General features: G+C 38.6%; 1 protein-coding gene and 1 pseudogene across 6 annotated transcripts in view; both read left to right on the forward strand.

Moving 5' to 3' along the window:
- LOC136850627 (uncharacterized protein DDB_G0284459-like) overlaps nt 1-25058 on the forward strand; it is a 370523-nt gene that overhangs the window by 328782 nt on the left and 16683 nt on the right. For all 6 annotated transcript variants that reach the window (XM_067124330.1, XM_067124327.1, XM_067124329.1 and 3 more), the window contains 4 exons: nt 785-851; nt 7767-7929; nt 9897-10013; nt 15408-16160. In XM_067124330.1, coding sequence (XP_066980431.1) covers nt 785-851; nt 7767-7929; nt 9897-10013; nt 15408-16160 — 1100 coding nt within the window. The remainder of the gene's footprint in view (nt 1-784; nt 852-7766; nt 7930-9896; nt 10014-15407; nt 16161-25058) is intronic.
- On the forward strand, nt 1999-5261 carry LOC136850328 (piggyBac transposable element-derived protein 3-like; annotated as a pseudogene).

A 25058-nucleotide genomic window follows, 5' to 3' on the forward strand; every position in this document is an offset into this window, starting at 1 on the left:
ACAGACCCCTTATCATGGCTAAAAGGTTTTCCCATTTTTTCTCCTTTACAATAATGTTTGAATATAAGTAGGTAAGAAGCTTTAAAATGATGTGTAAGGAAGGACTGTGATGAGGGAAATGTATGGTATTTTTTTTTTTTTCAAGAATATTCTTCCCAAAATTGGGGTTTACCCTTTATCCCAGCAAATGTAGTTTATATCTTTTGTGACCTTATTTTGCAAATTGTAAACATTTTTGTAATTGGCTAATTTCAGCTAATCTGGATTTTTAATTTTTTTTAGATACTGCAGTAAAAAACAATTATTTGGCTTTAAAAGTCACTGAAATACTACACTGACCAATCTTAAGAATAATTGCTAAATGAAAACATGGTTAATAGTAACTCACAGTATAGAAACTGACATGATTTTGCATGGCCAAAACCTGATGAAATTTATTACAGTATTTCATTTTATGCACTGACTTGTATATTTCTTCTCTCTCTATCTTACATTTTTGTCCCTTTCTTTGTCCTATTGATCTCATTGTGTTAGCCTAGGATGTTTCAGGGTAAATCTATAGATACTATTGTTGACGTGTGTGATCTTAGAAGTGTACTTATAAAGTTAAAATAAAATTAAAATTTTTTTTGTTAAAAGAAGTAAATTTTGTTATGTGCACAGTATCTAAGATTTTCATTCGGAAAAAATTGTCATGAACAATATTATAGCAGTATATTTTTCAGACAGGATTGGAGGTGTCCAATAATAATCATGCATGCTCTCTTTTCTTTCTTTAAATTAGGTGGATATGGATATAACAACCAGTTATATAAGCAGCCACCCCCTTATAGCTCAGGATCTGTTGATAGGTATGTAATAGTTTCCTGTTTATTTTAGCCAGATTTCCAAGCAGTTCTTAGTTCAAGTACAGTGTTTTAAATTCAAAAAGATATTTTAGTTTGTATACTTTGAACCACAGAGAGACAAAAATTTGTAAAAATCTTCAGCATTCACTAAAAACTCTCAATAACTTGTTTGTCTGCAGTGGCCCTATGGGCAGGAAATGTTCATCAAAAGAGAATTGTCTGGTTAAGCCTAAGTTATCCTTTTACTGATACCAGACTATCCAAATGAACTCACAGTGCTTTTACAGTACAATAATCTCTCATTTAACAGCACTCCCCATATCTGCATTGTACCCAACTTCATTTTTTCTAACTACCATTTTCAGTGTGTAATTTTGTTATTTTCTTTACAAATACAGTACTATACCTCTTCAGAGAATTGGCTGTCTTTCAAATGTGTTTATGTCATCAAATACCCATTAATTGTATAGAGCCCTCATTTGTGGTCTGAATTTCCCAGGCACATTCTTACATCTTGTAGACAGGCGTTAAGAACGACTGTTCAGAACTGTACGCACATGAATACCTTTAAAAACTAGCCGCCTCATTTTTGGTATTTATATGGCAACACAGCTACATGAATCTCTGAATTTTGGTTCAGTAGTTTGGAAAATTCTTCTTCATATTTGTTAGTTTTGATACATCATTTAATTCTTTCTTTTATCTTTTTCTACATAAAGATAAATTAAAAACTACCTGTACTGTTTCTGACAAGTTTTGTCCAGCTGGCTTCATGTAACTATCTTGTCATATTATGTTGCGCTTTGTATATGAAATTTATTAATTTCCTTGTTTAAGTGCATACGTACTTTAAATATTTGTATTGATCCTGTGCCTTTTTTTTTTTTTGTGAAATTTAATGTTTGTCTGCTCTGGCCCTCCCAAATGCTCAATCTGTTGTATCCTAGAGGAGGTGTTGATGGATTGCAGGCTACCTGGAAGTAGGCAACCCTTTGGTTTCACAGGCTCTAGAAGTTCCCCCTTGTTACAAAAGTGTTTGGCCATTGGCCCATTGAGGGGCACACCTCACTCAGAGGGCTATAGGAATCTGGTCTGAAGTAGATAGGAAGTAGCACAGCATCAGTCAGTGTAATGACAGACAACTTCAACCATGGTAGGCCTATCTCAAGAGCTAAAGAGAAAGAAAATTCAAACCTCTCTGTCATCCAAAGGTGGATATCTCTGTGAAAGTAGGTCAACAGTGTCAAAAGTTTTGCTAGGGTTTTATCAGCAAGGGACAGCATCACAAACAGCCTTAGCAGAGGGATGTAGTTAATACCATTTACATGATTACTGGAATCAGGAGTCTATCAAGCTCCATAGAGGTTACAGGGCATGCTTCTAGTGGACTTGTTCACATTAAGCCAAAACAGCACTTAATAGCTCAACACAGCTGGTCGAAGGGGACTGGAAACTGTATGTCATGCAACACATCACGGGATATCTTAGATGTTTATGCCTTCCCTCCATTCACCCTAGTAAGGCAGGTGTTAGCCAAGGTCAGAGCCTCCAAGTCCATGAATGTGAAGTTGACTGCACTACTTTGACTGCAGCAAGATGGGTTTACTGATCATCCTCAGAATCAAGTGGACAATCCCACAACCTCCACCTTGGAGGAGATTCCTGAAGCAGCTGCATTTCCTCAGGTTCCACAGCAATTCAGAAAGCCTGCATCTTCATGTGTGAACATTATCAAGTAAGGTCTCAGAGGTCATTGCTACAGCCATCATATATTTGTGCCAAACCTTGATCAAAATTTACCAGGCAAAGTAGAATAGAGTATAGTTTTTGCCTCTGTTCCAGTAATTATAGATGTCTTCCTCCAGCTGCATCTGTATCTCCAATCAAAGTTCACAGTGCAAACTTCTTGTGAGGGTTAGAACTCTGAGGCACTGACGTTCTTTGTAGTCTTTTCAGGGTTCCCTGTGAACTGCTTGAAAAATTGTCCTTTTGGCAAATGATATGAGTAACTGTTAGGCAGAGTTACTCATATCAGAGGTTGGTCTTGTGTGGGTTTTTCCTATATTACTGACTTTCGTTACTGAAGCTGAGACCACCAGTAGTCAAGACCACACCAGTGCCCTTTTTCCTATTTCTGCTTTGATGTTTGATTCAAAGGGCCTATTTCTTATCCATATAAGACCCATCCACCATTTCTTGAGGAGGATAAAGAGAGATATTGGGATTTTATAAATACATCGTGTTTTTTGCCTTCTACTTGCATTCTGATGAAAAATTTCTGCAGTAATGGAAATCTGCATAGGTTTTTAGAAAGTCATATATGTTTTTGTAGTAGGCCTCCAGGTAAAATTGTTAGAATTATTTTCAGGAGCCCTATAGTTATCACCAAGTCCCTCTTCAAATGTGTGTTTTCATTGTCAGGTCAGACATTTAAAATCGACCCAAAGTTACTGAGTCATGTTTAACCCTTTACTGCCTAAAAGGACATTTTAGTCCTCTTTTGATTCTATGGTCATAAAACTGTTAATTTTTAGTCTAGGATGTTGTGTACCTGACTGGACATTTCTGTCCTCTTTATGCTCTCCATGGCAAAAGTTTGTTTACTCAAAGCAGACGCCAGATGGCAGTGTAGCAGAGAACTTTAAGAAGTGACTGAACATTACTGACACTTCATCAAACCTGAATTTCTGAGAAGAATGGAACCTAAACCAGATAAGATATAAACTCAAATAAATTTGTGTACACATAGGATCATTTAGAGAGTATATATATGTTTTGAAAAGTTACATATCACATATATACAAGACTATGTGAACTTTTTAAAAATGACTTTTTTGGCCTGTCAGGCATACCTGTGACTTTTTATAAGGGGACTGATTTGTCCTCTTCGTCATAGTACCAGATATTTATGAGGATACATATTAAAACAGTGCATTTTTTATTGTTTTTGTTTCTTTTATTTGCTCTAGGGTATTATATGAAAATTGTAAATGGAAGATATGGTAGCGTAGTCTAACCTAACCTAACCAAACCTAGCCTAGCCTAGCCTAGCCTAAAGAAGCCTAGCTAAGCCAAACTTCCCCTAACCTAACCTAATGTAACCTAGCTTAGCCTAAGTTATCTAAGCTAAACTAAACTAACAAACTAAACCAACCTTGAACCAAGCCTACACTAACCTAACCAAGCCTACACTAACCTAACCAGGCCTAACCTAATCTAACTTTTTTTTTGTTTACTTTGACCCCTGTTACCTCTTGCTTATTTTACTTTTATATAATTTGCTAGATAGAATATTTTAAGATTGATAGAATATTTTTTAGAATTGATTGTAGAACAGTGCAACCTTTACTCTATTCAAAATATGCAAATAAACCTTTAGAGTTGAGTCAAGAAGGGCTAAAACAGTGGCTAGGAACCTGTCTGTATATGCCAATAAGTAAAATTCCCAATACCAGGCTTCACTAGTCAGGGATGGATGACCCAGTGGCTTCAGAATGAGTAGGGATAGGTGGGAGCAAATCAAAGCAAACTTACATCTTGTTGACAATACAACTAATGACAACACTGACAAATTATTCAAAGTTAGACCACTTTGTTGATCATCTGAGAGCAGAATTTCAGAGGATACCTATGACAGAAAATCTCTGTGTAGATGAGCATGTGGTCCCCTTCAAAGGATGTTCATCAATGAAGCAGTATAATCCAAAAAAACCACATAAATGGGGGTATAAAGTATTCATTTTAGCTGATAGAACCTGTGAACAAGCCTGATGTTCCGGACCTCAAAGCAAGTTCAAATTCAGTTCTTCATCTTGCTGAAAGTATACTTTGCATGAAGAACCACAAATTGTAATTTGACAATTGGTTTACTTCACTACCTCTCATTGAACATCTTGCTTCTAGGGGGATATGGTTCTGTGGCACAGTGCAGCAAAGAAGATTACCAGGTTTAGCATTCGAGTCAGATAAACAGCTCAACAAAAGGTTGGGGTTCTTATGACAAATGGGATGTTAATAGTGGAGACACTACCATTTCAGCTGTAAAGTGGTTAGACACAAAGTCAGTATGCTTAATGTCATCTTTTTCAACATCATGGCCAGTACATAAAGTGTGCTAAACCCTATCGGCTCCTTCATGGCGATTTAGGCGTTGTTCCCTACGTTGCCAAATGTACTTCTCTCGAGTTTTTAAAGGCCTACCCTTCCCATTTACCCCTTTTAATCCATGCTTCTGTCAAAGAGGTTTAAACTCCTTGGCGTTTGTTAATGTCTCCTGAGAGCAGTATACTTCTGGGTGTTCCCTGTTGCCTCAACACTCCGAAAATATTTCCATTCTTCCAGGTCTCTGTTTTTCATATAAGTCTAATTGAATCTCTTTTTGGACCTTCCTTGTGATTATCTCACGCTACTGGACTTCCGCACTTTTAATTTACTTGTTTTGTGTCAATTTACTGTGTATATATACAGTATGTGTCTATATACATATACTCCATATATATATATATATATATATATATATATATATATATATATATATATATATATATATATATATATATATATATATATATATATATATATATATATATAGAGAGAGATATTAGAGAGAGAGAGAGAGAGAGAGAGAGAGAGAGAGAGAGAGAGAGAGAGAGAGAGAGAGAAAGCAATTGACATTTGAAAAGGGTTGCTACTTACATCTTGTAGACAGATAAGAGAGCTAGCATAAATATACATAGGTTACACAAATAAGATTATCGGCAGCTATTTAATTTATAATCTATTCATAATATGGTCCTTCGTTTCTTTCCAGTTAGAGTATTCATAACATTTTTCTATTCATATATCTTCTTTTCCTTACAGACTTAGCTCCAGCTTTGCCATTTACTCAGAATATTTCATTGTTTTTTTTTTCTTTGTTTTTGTATGTTTTTATCGTTATAACATACAAGATACCTTTGCATGAATGCCCATACCCGATAAAAATATCTATTGTGTTTTAACGCGTCTTTGATTAAATCAAGCGTTGGTACTTCCTTCCTTACATAAAAGTCTAAAACAGTTCTACATAAAACGCTCTTGTCGATTTTGACATCTGTCACGGTTCTCGGTTGATGCTTCTCCTGTTCCAGGAAAATTGCTGTGCCGCATCTCTCTTCCATATCTTTGCAAATCCTGCTGATTATTCTCTCCGGTATCATTGTTGCTTCTGAGGCGCGTTGCAGTGTTTTTCTGATATCCACAATGGGTCCACGGTTTGCCTTTTCTTTAGAAAAGTAATTAACGACCCTATGAACGATTTCTCGAGCCTGTGGATGAAGATTAATGCGGGAACAAGGACTTCCTTCCATGTTGTTCGTAAGGCGACAGACTCCTTAATGAGTCAGTCACTGTCAGTGAGTGTTTTGACAGAGCTTCCCTTGTGGAGGCACGAGCTGTTTGACATCTTTATGCCCTGAGGTCAGCTTAACATGTGAGAGAGGAACTGGCAGCGCTGGAAATTTTTTTGTCACGTTTAAGAATAAACGTGTTGTTTTATTGTTGTTAAATGCTAGAAAATTACAAGGGCCTTTAATAATTGGCAAAAATTGATTAGCAATCAATTATATTTGTGTTGTATAACTTATGCTGCCTTCATATACCATACAACGTGAGTGGGAATATTTGATGTGGCAGCGCCGGCCACCTCCCATGCCCTGCCCTTTTCGCCATGAAGGAGCCGATGGAGTATAGATATGACAAGAAGATCAAAGATACTGTTGAGGTTCCAAGACCCTTTATGGTCACAGATTACAACAAAAACACGGGACGCGTGGATTTGCATGACCAATTAATTTCTTACTATAGGATGGCCTTTAGAGCAAAGACATACTGTCATTGATAAATTTTTCACTTGATAGATACGACTGTAGTACAATGTTGGCTATTGTACAGATGCTTGGCAATTGAATTAGTTCCTAACAGTACACAGAACACACACTGTGAGTTCAAGATCAGATTTTCCAAATCCCTGATGTATAGTGGAAAGGACATAACAAAAAAAGGAGGAAGGCCTTCAGGTTCTGTAGCAACTACTTTTGCCAAGAAGAAAAAAAGGTAAAGCAACTAAGAAAATTCCTGATAAAGATATAAGACTTGACCAAGGGACATGTAAACTGCCTGGGGTGTAAGGGGAAAGTAGTGAAGTACACTTGTGCTGTGATGCTAAGAGGAACTGTTTCCTTGATTTTCATACCAAATAAAGGAATAGCCTAACAAGAATTTTTTTTGGCGGGGTGGGGGGGTTCAGTGCCATTATGTATTTTTTGGCAGTTACGAACACAGAAAGAATATTTCTTTAATTTTTTATGTCAACCACTTGATTTTCCTCTTTTTTTTTTTTTTTTTTTTTTTTTTTTTTTTTTTTTTTTTTCAAAAAAAGAAATATTCAGTTTTCTTTAGAAAATGACATTTTGTCTCCAAGCGGTCATGCGCCTGAGAGGACTTTTTAGTACTCTTTTTTAAAAAACATTATTATGAATAAATGTTGAAATTTTGTGATTAATTGTTGATTTGACCCCTAATAAGTAAGAAAAATGTAGTTTAGATTTTTTTTAATCGGAAAAAATTGAATTCTCGCTGGAAACATTGCTTGAATTCATGGTACTGTCCAATTTTTGTGCTATTTATATATCATGGTGCAGATTTTTACCTGGAATCCAAGTTGTCACATGTTTTCACATAATTACTTTTGCTTGCTTTCATTGCATTCTGGTGAAGTTTGATGTTTTTTTTAGGACCAAGACTGGCGCACTACTTAACCTTTCCTCAGTATCATTTGATATCTTAAAATAGGGATTTTTTACTAAAATTATAAAGCAAGGCCTTTGTTGACTGGTTAATTTCCCATTTGTAGTATAATTGATAATATAATTTTTTAAGGTCTGTTGGTCAATACGGTACTGGATCAGCGAATAACCCTCCCCTTGCCATTCCTGGCCACATCAATACAGCTGTTCCACCACCTCCACCTCCAGCTGCGGAAGCTCCTGCAAAACCCAAGAACACAAAGGGTGGTGCCACTGTATCGTTATTACAGAGACTGGTAAAGACATCTTTTACTGGGATTATCTGTTAATTTTGTTATAGAAATAACATACAATAACTTTCATAAATTAATCAAGTTTCCATTTAAGTAAACTTTATTTGTATGATCAACTAATTTGGTTGCAGAAATGGTATTGATGTTACATTTGCACAATTTTATGTACATTAACCCTTAAACGCCGAGCCTCTATTTACGAAAGTGTCTGCCATATGCCGGCGGTGTTCGGGAGTTAGCGCCGAAGCAGAAAAAAAGTTTTTTCAAAAAATCACAGCACGCTTAGTTTTTAAGATTGAGAGTTCATTTTAGGCTCCTTTTTTTGACATTGCCTGAGGTTTAGTATGCAACCATCAGAAATTAAAAAAATATCATTATCATATATAAATATTGAAATATGTGACAGCGCGAAAAAAATTTCATATATAATTGTATACAAATCGTGCTGTGAGCAAAACGGTTAAAGCTAATGAGTTATTTTTTTCTTTGTATTGTACACTAAATTGCGATGATTTTGGTATATAACAAATTGTAAAACGATCAAAGCAACACAGAGAAAATATTATCACAAAATGATGCATGAATTCCTAATGCGTGGACGTAAAAAAAAGTTTTTTTAAAATTCACCATAAATCGAAATATTGAGCTAGAGACTTCCTGTTTGTTACAAAATGAAGGTAATTGATTGAATATTACTAGACTGTAAGTGTTTTAGCTTACAATTGCATTTTTCGACCATTTCGGTCGAGTTAAAGTTGACCGAAGGTCGAATTTTTTCTATTTATCGTGATTTATATGAAAATATTTCAAAACTGATAAAAGCTACAACTATGAGTTATGTTTTTTGTATTCTACATGAAATTGCGCACATTTTCATATATAAAACTTTATCTAATGACTGATATAAAACGGTGCAAACATTACGACAAAGTGACGAAAGAATTTCTGAGATGTTCGGCCGAGTTACCGCGCAGACGTAAGGAAAAAGGTTTTTTCAAAAATTCACCATAAATCGAAATATTGTGCTAGAGACTTCCAATTTGTTGCAAAATGAAGTTAAATGATTGAATATTACTAGAATGTAAGAGTTTTAGCTTACAATTGTGTTTTTTTACCATTTTGGTCGAGTCAAAGTTGACCGAAGGTTGAAATTTTGGCACTTATCGTGATTTATATGAAAATATTTCCAAACTGATAAAAGCTACAACCATGGGTTGTTCTTTGTTGTATTTTACATGAAACTGCACACATTTTCATATATAAAACTTTATGTAACGGCTAATATAAAATGGTGCAAAAATTACGACAAAATGACGAAAGAATTTCCGAAATTTTCAGCCGAGTTACCGCCCGGATGTAAGGAAAAAGTTTTTAAAAAATTCACCATAAATCGAAATATTGTGCTAGAGACTTCCAATTTATTGCAAAATGAAGATAAATGATTGAATATTACTAGAATGTAAGAGTTTTAGCTTACAATTGTGTTTTTCGACCATTTCGGTCGAGTCAAAGTTGACCAAAGGTTGAAATTTTTTGTAGTTGACGTACAGTACGTCCGCTCGTCACCCGACAGACAATTTTAGTCGACTTACAATACTTCCAGTTGGCATTTAAGGGATAATGTTCAAAGATAGAAGGTGTTAAATTATAAACCTTTTTATATTCAAGTACAGTATGTGAAAAGTTTTATAGCATATGGATTGGGTTTTCAAAGAAAAAAATTCATGGAGAACTCAGAATATTTAAGAAAAATAGTTTCTAGTTACATTTTAATACATTTACAGTTCTGCCTGTTTAGATTTTGTGTTGCTATAGATATTATAAATTTGGTTGTAAGTGTATTTCTTTATTCTGTTCAAGTTTGCTTTTTTATCTCTTGAATGTATTTATGTGGAATTGGTTCTGATAAATAGCAGTGATAAGTGTTTAAGTTGATTTAATGTAGTGGATATATTTTCCTTTTGTTCTAGGATGCCTGTGCTGTAAAGAGTGAGAAAGATTTGGACCTGGCCTCCAGTGTTATTTCAGCCCTTTTGAAATCCTTAAAAGAATTCAACCACAAACGTGGGGATACAAAATTCATTGAGGTATGTGTGATACTTTGCAATACAGTGTATTTTGTTATTTAAATGTGTGTGTATGTGTATGTGTATATAATATATATATATATATATATATATATATATATATATATATATATATATATATATATATATATATATATATATATAATATATATATATAATGTCACAATGCATATCAAGTACCTGGTTACTACACAACTAATCTCAAGAGTAAGAAATATACCTCACTTCAGCCAGATACCTGAACTCTCATAACATTAATTATTACGACTGAGTACTCTAAAGGTAACAGTGATCCCTTAAGAAAAACTTATTTATTACTAGAAAAATCAAACTAAGTCTATCAGAATATGTGTGAGGTATCAAAATTTAAACTAGAAATCTTCTAGAGTAAAAGGGCATCACTCCATCAAAAAACTCTGTTTCCCTGGTCTTAATTCACTTTAGCAAAACTAAAGAACAAAACATGTTTATCACTTTGCCTTATGCACACACAATCAATCCTATTCACTGGTGATCAATAAATGAAACACTGTTTTTCTAATAATGTTAAATACAAAAATTTATTTTTTAAATTCAAAGTTTATAACTAGAATTCACAATTAATTAGAATTCACAATCTGAAAAATTTATTATTACTTGAAAATAACACAACACTCAATTAATTCTTGAATTAAATTATGAAACAAAACTAATTCACAAAAAACTTTATCAGGAATTTAAATTAATCAAGCAAAATTTAAACTATCAAGAATTACTCAAGATTTAAAAGAAAATCTTAAATAAATGAAGTATTAAATCAATTATGCAATGTTAAATTACGTATGCAATGTTAAATTATACCAAGAAATATTTAAAATGCTACGTAAATAAATTTTACATCACAAACATAAAAAATTTGAAAATATAAAGAAATTGTAAATAGAAAAACACAAAAATACACATAAGATTTATCAACAATGATTGAAATTTCACTTGTTCAAAATTTCCTAACTTATCATACCATGGTATTAATAAGTAAAATTCACATTACCTTACACAATTTGTGAAAACCACTGTAAATCACTTGCTGCAGCTGCGTTACCACAATACACACTTTTTTTACCAGGGGCCGTTACGAACTAAATAACTTTGCTAAATTCAGATCTCAAAAGTTAATGCTAATATGTGACCACAAAACACTACGTTAAAATAATCTCTTTCTAAGAACGAGAGAGAGAGAGAGGGAACCATATCGAATGGTCTCAGAAATCAGAATGAAACAAATTTTAGAATTCCAGTAACACGTGAAACAATTACATGATGTCATTAAAGCATTTTGGGTGCGAGATACAAAAGGGAAGTTCTAGAAGCAGGGAGGTGATGTCATTAAAGCATTTTGGGTGTGAGATACAGTGGAGAAGCTTCTAGAAGAAAGTTACGTCATCCCAGCAAAACGTTTTGAACGCAATCTTACAAAACATGACGTAATTGATCAAGACACATATTCTTTCTCTCCAAGTGGCTTATGTAACTCGCCCAACGCATGTAACAACATGAAATCACTCGTCTTGAGCCCGTACGGGATGAATCGCATTTGTTATCCCAAACCTGTCATCACTAACCCAAAACAAAGCACTCCCTCTTATCTCAACTGATGACAATTGAAATGAAACAAGCCCTTCCTGGGGACACACACACACGTGTTCAAATACTACGCTTTTACCAAGAAAGATATTATTCAAAACTACGTTACTATTAAAATTGTATTAACAATTCTAAATTACGCTATTAGGTTACTTAATCATTAGTTCTTTTGAGATCTGATGCCAAACTAAATATGACACTTCAACAACCATTATCATTACACATAACACATGAAAAAAGTAAATATGTCAAAATTATAGGAGGATATACACATTACAAGGCAATATCATGAAAATATATATATATGTGTGTGTATATATATATTTAATTCTAATAGCCACAATGCCCTCTTAACTGAAAAGATTCTTACGCTTTTTTGATGTGCTTGTAAACTATGAAGCTTGTAACATCCAAACGCAAGAAATTGAAGAGACTGTGATTGCCAGTCACGGAGATTTAACCTGCATCACCATAACCACAGGAAAGTCACGTTACTGAACTGGTCAGGTCGGGAACGTGACCTCCCTGTGGTTATGGTGACGCTGGTTCGCCTCCCACGACTGCCAATCACAGTCTCTTCAATTTCTTGTGTTTGGATGTTACGGCTTCGTAGTTACAAGCATATCCAAAAAGCAAGAATTCAAGAAGTTAAGAGGACATTGTGGCTATTAGAATCACATATGTGTCTGGTAAAAGTGACCAGTAGATTCTACATATATATATATATATATATATATATATATATATATATATATATATATATATATATATATATATATATATATATATATATATATATATATATATATATATATATATATATATATAATATATATATATATATATATATATATATATATATATATATATATATATATATATATAAACTGAAGGGGAATTATAGTTGATGAGAAGTTTGTCCTCCCTGGTTTCCAACCATAGAACATGAGAACTCGCGATGTTCAGTGACACCTTAGTCTAGGCTAAGGCGACTTAATGTCGTGAGTTCTTGTGTTCTATGGTTTGAGCCCATGAGATGATGAACTACTTATCAACAATAATTCCCTTTGGTTTTATATATAGACGTATGTTATTTCCAAGGTAGAGCGATTTGGATATTAAACAACACTTGTAGCTTAATGCTTTTATATATATATATATATATATATATATATATATATATATATATATATATATATATATATATATATATATATATATATATATATATATGACTGGAGAACCTATGTATGTATGAATTGGTGTGTGTCTTCTTCCTGTATCGTTGAATTTTTAAATTTTCCCTTCCTCTTTACCAGGACATCCAAGAAAGGAATTTCTCCTCCTCTTCTTCTGTTGTGAAGGGGAAAATTTAATATATATATATATATATATATATATATATATATATATATATATATATATATATATATATATATATATATATATATACATATATATATATATATATACATATATATATATATATATATATACATATATATATATATATATATATATATATATATATATATATATATATATATATATATATATATATATATATATATATATATATATATATATATATATATATATATATATATATATATATATATATATATATATATATATATATATATATATATATATATATATATATATATATATATATATATATGTATATATGTATATATATATTAAATTTTCCCCCCTTCACAACAGAAGAAGAGAAGGAGGGAGAAATTCCTTTCTTGGATGTCTTGGTAAAGAGGGAAGGGGAAAATTTAAAATTCAACGTATACAGGAAGAAGACACACACCAATTCATACATACATAGGTTCTCCAGTTATAGGAAACAATAAAAATAGGATTAATGACAGGGTGGCCATTAGGGTTTATAGGATTTGCAGTCCGAATGCTTAGATGAAAAGCTGGAATACCTGAGGGAGAGTTTTAGGAGGTTAGGATACCCTAAGTATTGGTTGGAGCGGGCACACATCATGGCCATGAAAAACTATTGTGGGGAGAGGGAAAGGAGAGAAGAGGAACATTTGTTAGGGAAGAAAATAATTACAGTCCCAGACAACGACTCTATTACACCCATCAATAGGAAGCTAGATAATTTCAAATTGATAGGCAGCTACAAAAACACCATTAGGAATAAAATAGTTAGAAACAAAAAGTCGGAAGAGGGGGAAGAGATTAGAGGGGGTTATATATGACAGTGTGTCTAGACTGTGAAGATGGGTACTATGGTGAAACTTGCAAATCATGTAAAGAGTGAAGCAAACAACACTTGCAGAACATAAGGCATTATAATCAGGCGTTGGTAGTTGCCAAACACTGTTGGGAAAATGACTATAAAATAGTCTGGGAAAATATGAGTTTTCTGTACAGGAACACCAACAAAATGGCCAGAATAGTTGTACAGAATGCCTTCATAACATGCGATAACAACATAGTGGCAGGGAACACCAGAAACAGCTTTGAAGACAGCATATCTAGAAAAATTGTACACTCCACAGTAGCAAGGAAACGAAGGAAAAACTCAAGAGGACACATGGAAAACGAACATTTGGAAGAAGCGGGCAGAGAAAGGCCAAGGTCACGAGGGGGTGGGGGTCACACAGGAGGAGCTAGACGATTATAGGATTAAAAGTACCCAGCACACAGATATAAATACAGCTGGACTACCCGTCTGGTCATTGTACAGATACTCGATAATGTGGACTGTTTGTCCAAGAAAGCTTGTAACTTTTTCTGAATACTTCATTAGATACCATCCAGTTTGAATGAGGTCTTTTTAGTAATTCTACTAATGCACAGAACAATTGTGTAAGTGATAAAGTTAATACATATGTATGTATAACTGAATCACGAAAATATGGAACATGATGGATATATAAATAAAGACAAAATCCACGAAGGAAAGAGAAACACTGGAGTGCTGCAAGGCCTTTTGACGTTAGTCCATTACTTAGCAGACTGCTAAGTAAAAGACTAATGTTGAAAGGCCTTGCAGCACTCCCTTTGTTATATATATATATATATATATATATATATATATATATATATATATATATATATATATATATATATATATATATATATATATATATATATATATATAATATATATTTATATATTAGTTGTAGTTTATTTCATTTAATTGAAAAGTTTCAGATGGGGAGAGATTGTGAAACATCTGTACTCATGCATCAATTGATTCAAGATAGCTGACCAAAGCTTTGACAATAGCTTCTCATGACATGTACTGGTACACCTCATATATTGCTGTAAAAGAGAATAATTTACAAATTGTTGGTATATGTGGTTAAGAATTTTTTTTAAAGATATAAAATTTGATTTTTGGCACATATTTTATTGAGAGATTTGTGTATGCTGGTATGGCCAAAATAGCCAAAACAAACTTCAATTATATCTGTTAATGGCAGTGTGACAACATTCATGAAAGTAAATTCTCAACAGATTCCAGTTTTGCAAATAATTTTTATATAGGATTATATTTCATCTCTCTGCATTTGCACTTGTTGGGGGTGTGCATACCAAATTAGAATTGCTATACTTGCAGCAAGAGGATTCACCAATTCAAGAACACCTTGTAAGTTGAATGCAGACATTTGAATATTGCCAGGTTGTGAAACACAAGTGTGTTACATATTTAATATTTAGTAGATTTTTTAATTCTATGGTAAAAAGGTCAGGATTGTTAATTAATCCAATGCATTTTATTTTTTTTTTAAATAGGTATTAACTGAAATTGACATAAAGTTTAGAAGTCTGAGATCTAAAACTGCTCTGTCAACATATGAAAAATCAGCAAAAGATGGTGCTACCTCCACTTCATCCAGTGTACAATCCAGTGCACCTCAGTCAGGTTACTCATGCTCTGACTCATCTGTTCCCAGTTATGATAATGCATCAAAAGATAACAGTTCAGGGACATGGTACTCCCAAGGAAGAGGTCATTCCTCTGGAAATTCAAGTACATTTGGGCAAGCAAAGTCTACAACAGCTACAGAAGTTATGGGGTCAAGTTATTCTAACAAGTTATCGGGAGGTGGTTATGCCTCTGGAGTAGGTTCATCACAGGGTATGTCATCTAGATATTCTTCACAACCCCCACCAGCCAATATACCACCTGTTTCATCCACTGGTTATTCACAGCAGACAGCAAAACATACACAAGTAACAGATGGAGCTGCAGGCACTTACAATGCCACTACTAGTTATTACAGTTCTGGTTACTCGGCACAAACTGATGGCAGTATGAAGCAGACAGATTCAAAGATATATTCTTCAGAGAAGCCAAAAGAAACAGTTGGGGGTTATTACACACAGGGACCTATGGTATCCCAACCAGTTTATCCAGGTTATTCAGACAAGACTGGAAATACCAATGTCATGGAAATCATTCGTTCAGGAAATGAACCACCCCCGCCACCTCCCCCAGAAAGTAACTATGCTGCCCAAGGGTATCATACAAATTATCCTCCTATGGTAAGTCATGTCTTTCAAAATATTTTTCACAAGTCAATCTGTTTTTTTTATTACTACAGTACTAATCTCCTATGGTAAGTCATGTCTTTCAAAATATTTTTCACAAGTCAGTTTGTTTTTTTTATTACTACAGTACTAATTTTATTGCTTAATGCTTAAAACGCAGTAATTTTATTAAATAAGACAAAAGGCCTTTTACTTGACTAGTATGCTACTTGGAGAAGAGTTCTTCAGACAAGAAGGTGGAAGGTAATATGAATTTGGTGCTGATAAAAGTAACAAGATAAAGTAAACGGGCAACAGAAAATGTTGAGCTATGCAATAGTTGGTCTCTATTTACCAAAAAATTATTTTCCATTGCTGGTAGTTTACACTTGCCAAGAAAATTAGCCTACAATAATGGTAACAATATCTGGTTCCTGTTTGTCATTTCATTGGAACCATGGATTCTAATCAGGATTGTCGTTTTGATATATATACACAGGCAGTCTCCAGTTAACAGCGGGCTCGGTTAATGGCAATCTGGTTTCACGGAGCTTGTCTAGCAATGAAAATTGGCAATTGTCAGTGCTGAAAATCGCCGATTTCTGCTTGTTGGTGCTGTTAAGTCCTGAAATTCGCCGAAAAAACCCAAAAATCGCTGATTTTCGTTTAGCCGCGATTTTAAGTTATCATCACACCTTCAGAACAGAACCCCGGTGATAACTGAGGACTACTGTATATATATATATATATATATATATATATATATATATATATATATATATATATATATATATATATATATATATATATATATATATATATATATATATATATATATATATATATATATATATATATATACACACACACACACACACACACAAAATATATATGAGGAAAAGACCACAGTAAATTATTATTACAAATTCTAAAAGGAAGGCAGCATTTTATGGATAATGTATTACCATACTTGCAATACTCTCAAAGCAACAATCCTGATTAGAATCCACCTATGTAATGGCACGTAAGATATAAGCTAACTTTAGCAGCAGGTATATATATATATATATTTCTGAGCTCGTCCCTGTGTCAGCTGGTGAAATTCCTATTAAGCACGAATTTCTAGGTATAGATATTGCTAAATATACCAGAGAAAAAAGCTATCAGGAATGCTGGGGTTACTACCCCCAGATCGAACATCTATTATGAAATAGATGTCGGTATAGATAAGGGTGAGTGATTGTTGTCACTGCCACAGGACTGCACTCTGTAGATATCCCAATGACAAAACCCCGGAACGTGAGGAGCCGATCTAAAGCCCGCACTCACCTGCCCGCCAACCAACAACCCCAGCGCCAACTGTACTCATTCCATTCTAGCACGTGTTTCCTTTAAGAAGGCTTTTTTCTTGTGCTGGTTTTTCGCCCAATTTTCCTTGAGTTGACCATGTCTTCAAGCAATTTCACCGTTATGAAGTTAAGTACCATCTTCTTGTGGGGTTTTATTATCAGTGAGGCTCTTATTGGCCCGTAAGTTAATATTTACAGGGTCATATGTCGGGCACTCCCCAGCGTTCGCCGCCTCCGCCATGATGACCTTGAGGTACACCCTTACAGCTTGTTTCTGCAGGGGTTTCTCTCGGTCGTTTACAATTTTATTCATGTTTCGTAATTCCCCTTCAAGAAGTTCCTTTTGGAGGCGTTTATCAATGTCGGGCGGTTCCTGGTACCTTGATTAGCGTCATTCCTCACGGAGGCTTCCTACCCTTATTTTGGTTCTTACAGTTAATTCATAGCTTATACCAGGCTCTCGCGCGAGTAGATTCCCTCTCCAAGGTGGTGCTTTCTTTTGTCAGTTTCTCTGATTTGTAGTGTAATGGATGACATGGATAATTCGGATTTATTATGGTCCGGGCTCGGCGTCAGGAGCAGCCAGTAGGCTGCCTACCTCCTGTTCGCCTCGCTCGGTTGGGCTATACGCTTAGCACAAGTTCTTATATTTTTGTATATTCGATCATATTACGTGTACTTATATGGTTATTGGTTAACTTTAGCGGTACTTTTCAGAAATTGAGGATCCTAGCCTAGCCCTCTCGCTTCAATCGGTGGGTTAGGCTATTCAGGTTAGGCTTTGGCATTGTCTTAGCTCCCATCTCTCCCGACTATGTCGCTTGAGCGGGGGAGGGAGGGGTAGGCTGGTCGAGGGAGTTCCTGTTTGTTGTTCCATCCGCCTTACCGCTCATTTTCGGGTTTGCTAGAGCATCTGAAGCCCCCATCCCCTCCTCCCTCTAATGAGGGAGAGGGGAAAAATAAAAAGGGGGATCTTCTTTATGCATTGCCCTTCTGCCCCATGGGTCGGTTGTTGGTTGGACTGCGTTACGGGAATTTTTCTCCCTTCCACCCCTCTTCCTCTCCTCTCTCTCCTCCCTTTTACTGTCTGGGCTGCGCCTTCAGAGGAGGGTGAGAGTTTGGCGTTGCTTTAGAATAGTGCTATTGTCCTATCCTCCCCTAGTACTTTTGGCGAGTGTCATGAGTCTCCCTGCGTGCAGGACGTCGATACGTCTGTTTCGACGCCCCGTGGGGAGTTACAGTCAGTGTATGGAGGTGTCCCCCGTCCACTTGAACATAACTCTCGATTCCACCTTCTAAGTACTGCCTCCCTGACCTTGCCAGTGGTATGTCATCTCCTCGCATGTGGGACGTCGGTCTCTTCGATCGTCACCCCGAGGGGGACTAGTCCGGTTCCCAGTTGAGAGTCACCCACCCTCCTGGCCTCCGTTCTGGTGTCAACCGCTCGGCTAGTGTTTCATTGGTTCGCTCTCCTCCGGGTCGAGCTGAACTTCGATCACCTTCAGGGTTCAAACACTTCCTCGCTGGTTCCGCTCCGCCGTCCCCTGTCCTCCCGTTGCCTTCTTACCTATTACCACTCCGGGGGTTTTGGTTTTCAGTAGGTTGGCCTTAGTCACACCTAGTTCTCTAGCTGTATAATAACTAGAGGTAATGATTTACCCCGCCCTCCCCGCTGTAACCAAGTGACGGAGGCATGGGATCTCGGAGGGGTCTGCGCCGGAACACTATGACCAGCAGTGTACTGCTATCCTATGTTGTTAACCATTTACTTACTGCCGGACTCCGGCAGTAATTATACCATAAGTTGATTTTACAATTAAGAGTTGCATGATCCTAGGTTAAGGTCCTACTCCATCGAACTATCTCCGGCGTTCCTTAATTTAGTGTGTGTCATGTTTTGCTCTGGTTTATCGTCCCGCCGGAATGCTCCGCGCGGTCCGTATAACTATCGCTTACTGCCGGACTCCGCAGTAATTATACTTTAAGTTGATTTTACAATTAAGAGTTGCATGATCCTAGGTTAAGGTCCTGCTCCATCGAACTGTCTCCAGCGCTCCTTAATTTAGTGTGTGTCATGTTTTGCTCTGATTTATCGTCCCGCCGGAATGCTCCGGCGGGTCCGGTATAAATTAATTAGCATGCTCCATTACCTGCTATAGTTTAAGGTCCCTATCTCCGCCGGTTCTGCTCTGGCGTGCCTTAAATTAGTATGTTCATATACCATCTTCCACTTACAGACAGTACGTTGTGAGGAGCCTGGGTGCACTGCAGTGCTGCACCAGCCCTATGGGCACGTTGTCTGCCGTTCCCATTCGGGCTGTGCAGTCCGGATTGACGACCTCATCGTGTGGCACCCGGACGGTTGTGAGGTTTGCTTCGCTCTTTACGAGCTTATCCAGGACGAGTCGGTAAGCCTATAGTTACTGCCTTTAGTTTACCTGGTTGCCTCACTTGTTTCAAGTACGTTATGTTCCTGATATATTGCTTATATATCTCTTCACTGAGCGCTTGGTTATTAAGTCCCTGCTCTCTTCCAGGCCGACCAAGCTTCCCGCAGTGACGCCTTGGGTTCCCTTCGAGCCTGGGTGGCTGGTTTTGGTAGGAATATTCCGTCGGGGAAGCCATATGTTCTGGATGAGAACATCCGGAATCTGCTTTACCCCGGCGCCCGGATCTCGGTGTCGGAGGAAGTGGCGGCCATAAACCTTGACCTGGAACCGATGAACACGGAACAGGACCAGGAGGTAGGTAGGGAGGTAAGTGAGGCAGTGGGGGGCGGGCTCCCTTTTTGATTCCCCTTCATCCACCGCTTCTTCTTTTCAGGGCTTTCAAAAGTCTTCTTACTTGGAGGACAGGGCGCATCTGCTGTCCCCAAGTTGAAGAAGTCTTGAAGGCGAAGGGCTATAAGTCCGCAACCTCCCCGCAGCAACCCTTTCCCTCCGGTGAAGCCACGGGATACTAGTCCGGTGGCTTCCACAAACAAGGCCACTCCCTCTGCTAAGGGAGCGAGTTCGAGGGCAGCTAAGGCCAGCCCTCCTCGCCAACCTGCCTTTGACCCGAGGAGTTTGCCGGTATACTTCTGCAGAAGTTTACCGGAGGTGGATGCTGCTTAACAAGCTTTACGGAGAGGTTGCAGAGCCAGGAGAGTATGCTCTCGGTTCATGCGCCCGTGGGTCGGCGGTACATTACCCCATTCCGGATGCCTCCGCCCTCCCTCCTCCATTTGACAAGGAAAACTTGGCGTTTGGCCCTTCATGCTCCCGGCATGAAGATACCCTAACGATCGAGGGTCTAGGCACGCGCAGGCTTCAGGAGTTGGAATTCTTTCCTCCTGACCTGCTGCCCCCCTACCCAGGCTTCGCCAGGTTGACGGAGGAAGCTTGGGTAAGGACGGGTAAGGTCCCGAAGGAGACAGTTATCTTCCCAAGGGACCAGGCGCAGTCTACATTGCTGCGCACATTTAATGAGTGGCAGGCGGAGAACACGAAGTTGACCCCCTTCGAGGGCAACTTCACGATGTTCTCGTTGGGTGATAAAATCCCAACCCCTTGCATGACTAAGGTGGCTCTTGCGACCGCCCAGGCATGCACGGAAGGTAAGCCGTCGCCTCAGCTCCGGGAGACTGATCCCACCTCTCTGATCTTCCCCGGAGACGACGATTTCTGGAAGGATGCCCCGGCCACTTTTACATCGGGTAAGCTGGACCCAGAGTGTGCATCCACCTTATTCAGTGAGCAGCTTCCCAAACTGCCAGAAGCTCTCCTGAAAGCAGAGTTTGAGGCTAGGTGTTGGCCGAGCCGATCACTGAACTCCCTGTGCCTGGCGGAATCCACCGCAGTGATGTATTCTGAGGAGCCACTCTTCCAGGTCCTGACGAAGTCTCTGTTAGCAGGATTTCAGGCGGACCTGTTTGACTTCATGGTAGTGCGGATGAACTGCCAGAATACATCTTCGCTGATGCTACCATAAGACATGAGCCTAACAAGCTCATGAAAGCTCCTTCTGGGGGGCTAGTATCTTCCCTGAAGGAGAGGTCAGCAATGTCCTGGCTGAGGCAACCAGGGCTAATCAAAGTCTGCGCTCCCGCTGGGGTATCCCTACTTTCAAAAGGAAAGCCCCCGAGTCCGCCGGGCCCCAAAACAGGCCAGGTAAGAGATACAGGAGGCACAGAAGACAACACCAACAAGCCGTTGTCCAAGCTGTACCTGTCTCGTCAGTTGGCCAGCCTTCTACCTCGAAGGCCCAGCCTCAACAGTTCATGCTGGTGCAGCCAGCTCAGCACTCCCTTGCCGCGCCTACCTTCGTGACGTCTCCAGGGGTCGTTTCGAGGCCTTAACAGGAGCGCAAGGGGGAGTAGAGCAAGGGCCTCCTTCAGAGGCAAGGCTGCCTTGCGATCCCTCTCCCGGGGGAGAGGAGGCCGAGGTAGAGGAGGCAAGCCTTCACCTTCCCAGTGAGACCAATCAGGTGGGCGGCAGACTTCACCTGTTCAGGGACCAGTGGACCTTCAGTCCATGGGCGGGCCCACAGTATATTCTCCAAAGGTTTGGGGTGGAGTTGTATCAAGGGCCCTCCCCCTCTGATCAGATTTCATCAACCGTCTTCCAAAGCTCTGCGGGACTTTGCGGTGGAATTACTCCAAAAGAGGGCCATAAAGAAAGTGAGACACCTGAAATTTCAAGGCAGGCTGTTCAGTGTTCCTAAGAAAGACTCCAGTCAACAAAGGGTAATCTTGGATCTGTCGCATCTCAATCTTTATATACAATGCGACAAATTTCGCATGCTTACAATCGCACAGGTGCGGACTCTACTTCCTCGTGGAGCCGTCACCACCTCTATAGATCTTTCAGACGATATTATCACGTCCCGATTGCGCTGGAACTTCTCTCCCTTCCTAGGTTTCAGACTGGGGAAACAAGCCTACTCGTTCAGGGTCATGCCATTCAGGCTCAACATAGCACCCAGAATTTTCACGGCTGGCAAAAACGGTAGTGCAGCAGTTACGGTCCCGGGGATATCGCTGGTCGCATACCTGGACGATTGGATAATTTGGGCATCCAACGCCGGGAGTGCCGAGAGCTACGCCATGGTGATCGAGTTTCTGGAATCCCTAGGCTTTCAGGTAAACAGGGCAAAGTCCCACCTAACTCCAGAGGCTCGATTTCAGTGGCTGGGTATCCAGTGGGATCTGGTCTCGCACAAGCTGTCTATTCCGCCAGCCAAACGGAGAGAGATAGCCAAAGCCACCAGGCAATTCCTCAAAGGCAGGAAAGCCTCTGCAGAACGCAAGAAAGAATCCTGGGTTCTCTTCAGTTCGCATCTGTAACAGATCTGCTCCTAAAAGCAAAACTGAAAGACATAAACAGAGTGTGGCGGAGACGAGCCAATGTCAAGCTCAGGGACAAGGTGTCATTAATTCCTCGGTGCTGAGGAAAAGACTCGGCCGTGGTCCACAGTCAAGGGTCTTCCAAGTCAGTTCCCCTTCAATTCCCTCCCCAGCTCTAATAATCCACACAGACGCTTTGTTAAGCGGCTGGGGAGGGTACTCGCCAAAAGAAAAGGTACAGGGTACATGGTCCACACTGTTCCGTCAGTTCCATATAAACATTTTGGAGGCGATGGCAGTGTTTCTAACTCTGAAAAAACTTTGCCCCACCAACCAGATTCATATCAGGCTGGTGCTGGACAGCGCAGTAGTGGTACATTGCATAAACAGAGGGGGTTCCAAATCGAGCTGGATAAACCAAGTGATGATAGCCATTTTCTCCCTGGTGGAGAAGCACGGCTGGCACCTGTCAGCTACCCATCTAGCAGGAGTTCGGAATGTCATTGCAGACTCCCTGTCCAGGGCAACTCCGCCGGAGTCAGAATGGTCCCTGGACGAGGCTTCTTTCGAATGGATACGCCGTCAGGTTCCGGGCCTTCAGGTGGACTTGTTTGCCACGGAGAGCAATCACAAACTCCCTTGTTATGTTGCTCCCAACCTGGATCCTCGAGCTCACGCTACGGATGCAGTGTCAGTGGACTGGAACAAATGGCAGAAAGTCTATCTGTTCCCACCAATAAACCTGCTGATGAAGGTGTTGCACAAGCTCAGGTCATTCAAAGGTCAAGTGGCCCTGGTAGCTCCCAACTGGCCGAAGAGCAATTGGTTCCTCTTCTTCTGGAGCTCAAACTACGGTGTCATCAAATACCCAAGCCACAGCTGACTCAAATAGTGCAAACATGGACTGTGTCAGCTTCCTCAAGAATTCTGAATGCCCTGGCTTTATGGACTTTATGAAATTGGCCGCTCAGAGAGGTGCGGATATTGATCCCGTTAATACTCTGTTTCTGGAATCAGATAAAGAGATTCTACCCTCAGACAGTACAATTCAGCAGTTAAAAAGTTAGCATCTTTTTGAAGGAATCTGAAGCTCAAGTCATGACCACCAATTTGGCAGTATCATTCTTTAGGTCACTGTTTGAAAAGGGTCTGGCTCCGCCACCATTACCACAGCGAAATCAGCTTTGAAAAAGGTGTTTTGCATGGCTTCAAGATTGATTTAACAGATTCATATTTTTCATCCATTCCCAGAGCATGCGCTCGTTTGAGACCAGCGACCCGTCCACATACGGTTTCCTGGTTTCTTAATGATGTTCTAAAATTAGCCTCAGAAACTAATAACGATCAATGTTCTTATTTGAATCTGTTAAGGAAGACGTTGTTCCTAATTAGTCTAGCTTCAGGTGCCAGAATATCAGAACTGTCTGCTCTCTCTGGGGGTGCTAATCATGTGGATTTTCTCCGTCAGGAGAAGTTCTGCTTTCCCCAGATCAAAGGTTCTTAGCAAAAAATGAAGACCCTCAGGATAGGTGGTCCCCTGGAAGGTTGTTCCTCTTCCACAAGACCTATCTTTATGCCCAGTTGCTACCTTGAGGCCTATTTACGGAGAACTTCTCATTGTTTGTCTGGTCCTCTTTTTATCAGGGAAAAAGGAGGAACACTCTCTTTAAAGGCTATCAGACAACAAATTCTATACTTCATTAAGCAAGCTAACCCGGATTCAGTCCCTAAGGTTCATGATATCTGAGCAGTGGCTACCTCCACTAATTATTTTCATAATATGAATTTCGATGAGCTTAAGAAGTATACGGGCTGGAAATCTCCATCAGTGTTTAAACGCCACTATCTGAAATCACTGGAAGCTCTGAAAAGTAAGTATACCTTAGTTTTACCAGACCACTGAGCTGATAGTTCCCTGTGGTGGCTGTAGGGAGCATTGTCCCTCCACCTTAAATTAACCTTTAATCCCTATCCTTTCCCCGCCCGCCTGCCTCATTTACTTGCCCTGCCATTTTCTCCTGGACCAGACATGCTTCACAGCCTGGCTCCTCATATTATGATGTACAATCTTGTGTTAGTTTTTAAGTTTGCGACATGTTATACTTACTGTGATTTAGTTTTAAGTCCGGAGGTACCTTTATAAATTTTCTGTCGTTTATTTAGTTTTGGTACCTTCCCACCATAGTATTAATTATGTACATAGTTGTTTCTCATGTCCTTTACTGTGGTATTAATTGTATC

Source organism: Macrobrachium rosenbergii, chromosome 22, assembly GCF_040412425.1.
Source record: "Macrobrachium rosenbergii isolate ZJJX-2024 chromosome 22, ASM4041242v1, whole genome shotgun sequence".
NCBI classification, from domain to species: domain Eukaryota; kingdom Metazoa; phylum Arthropoda; class Malacostraca; order Decapoda; family Palaemonidae; genus Macrobrachium; species Macrobrachium rosenbergii.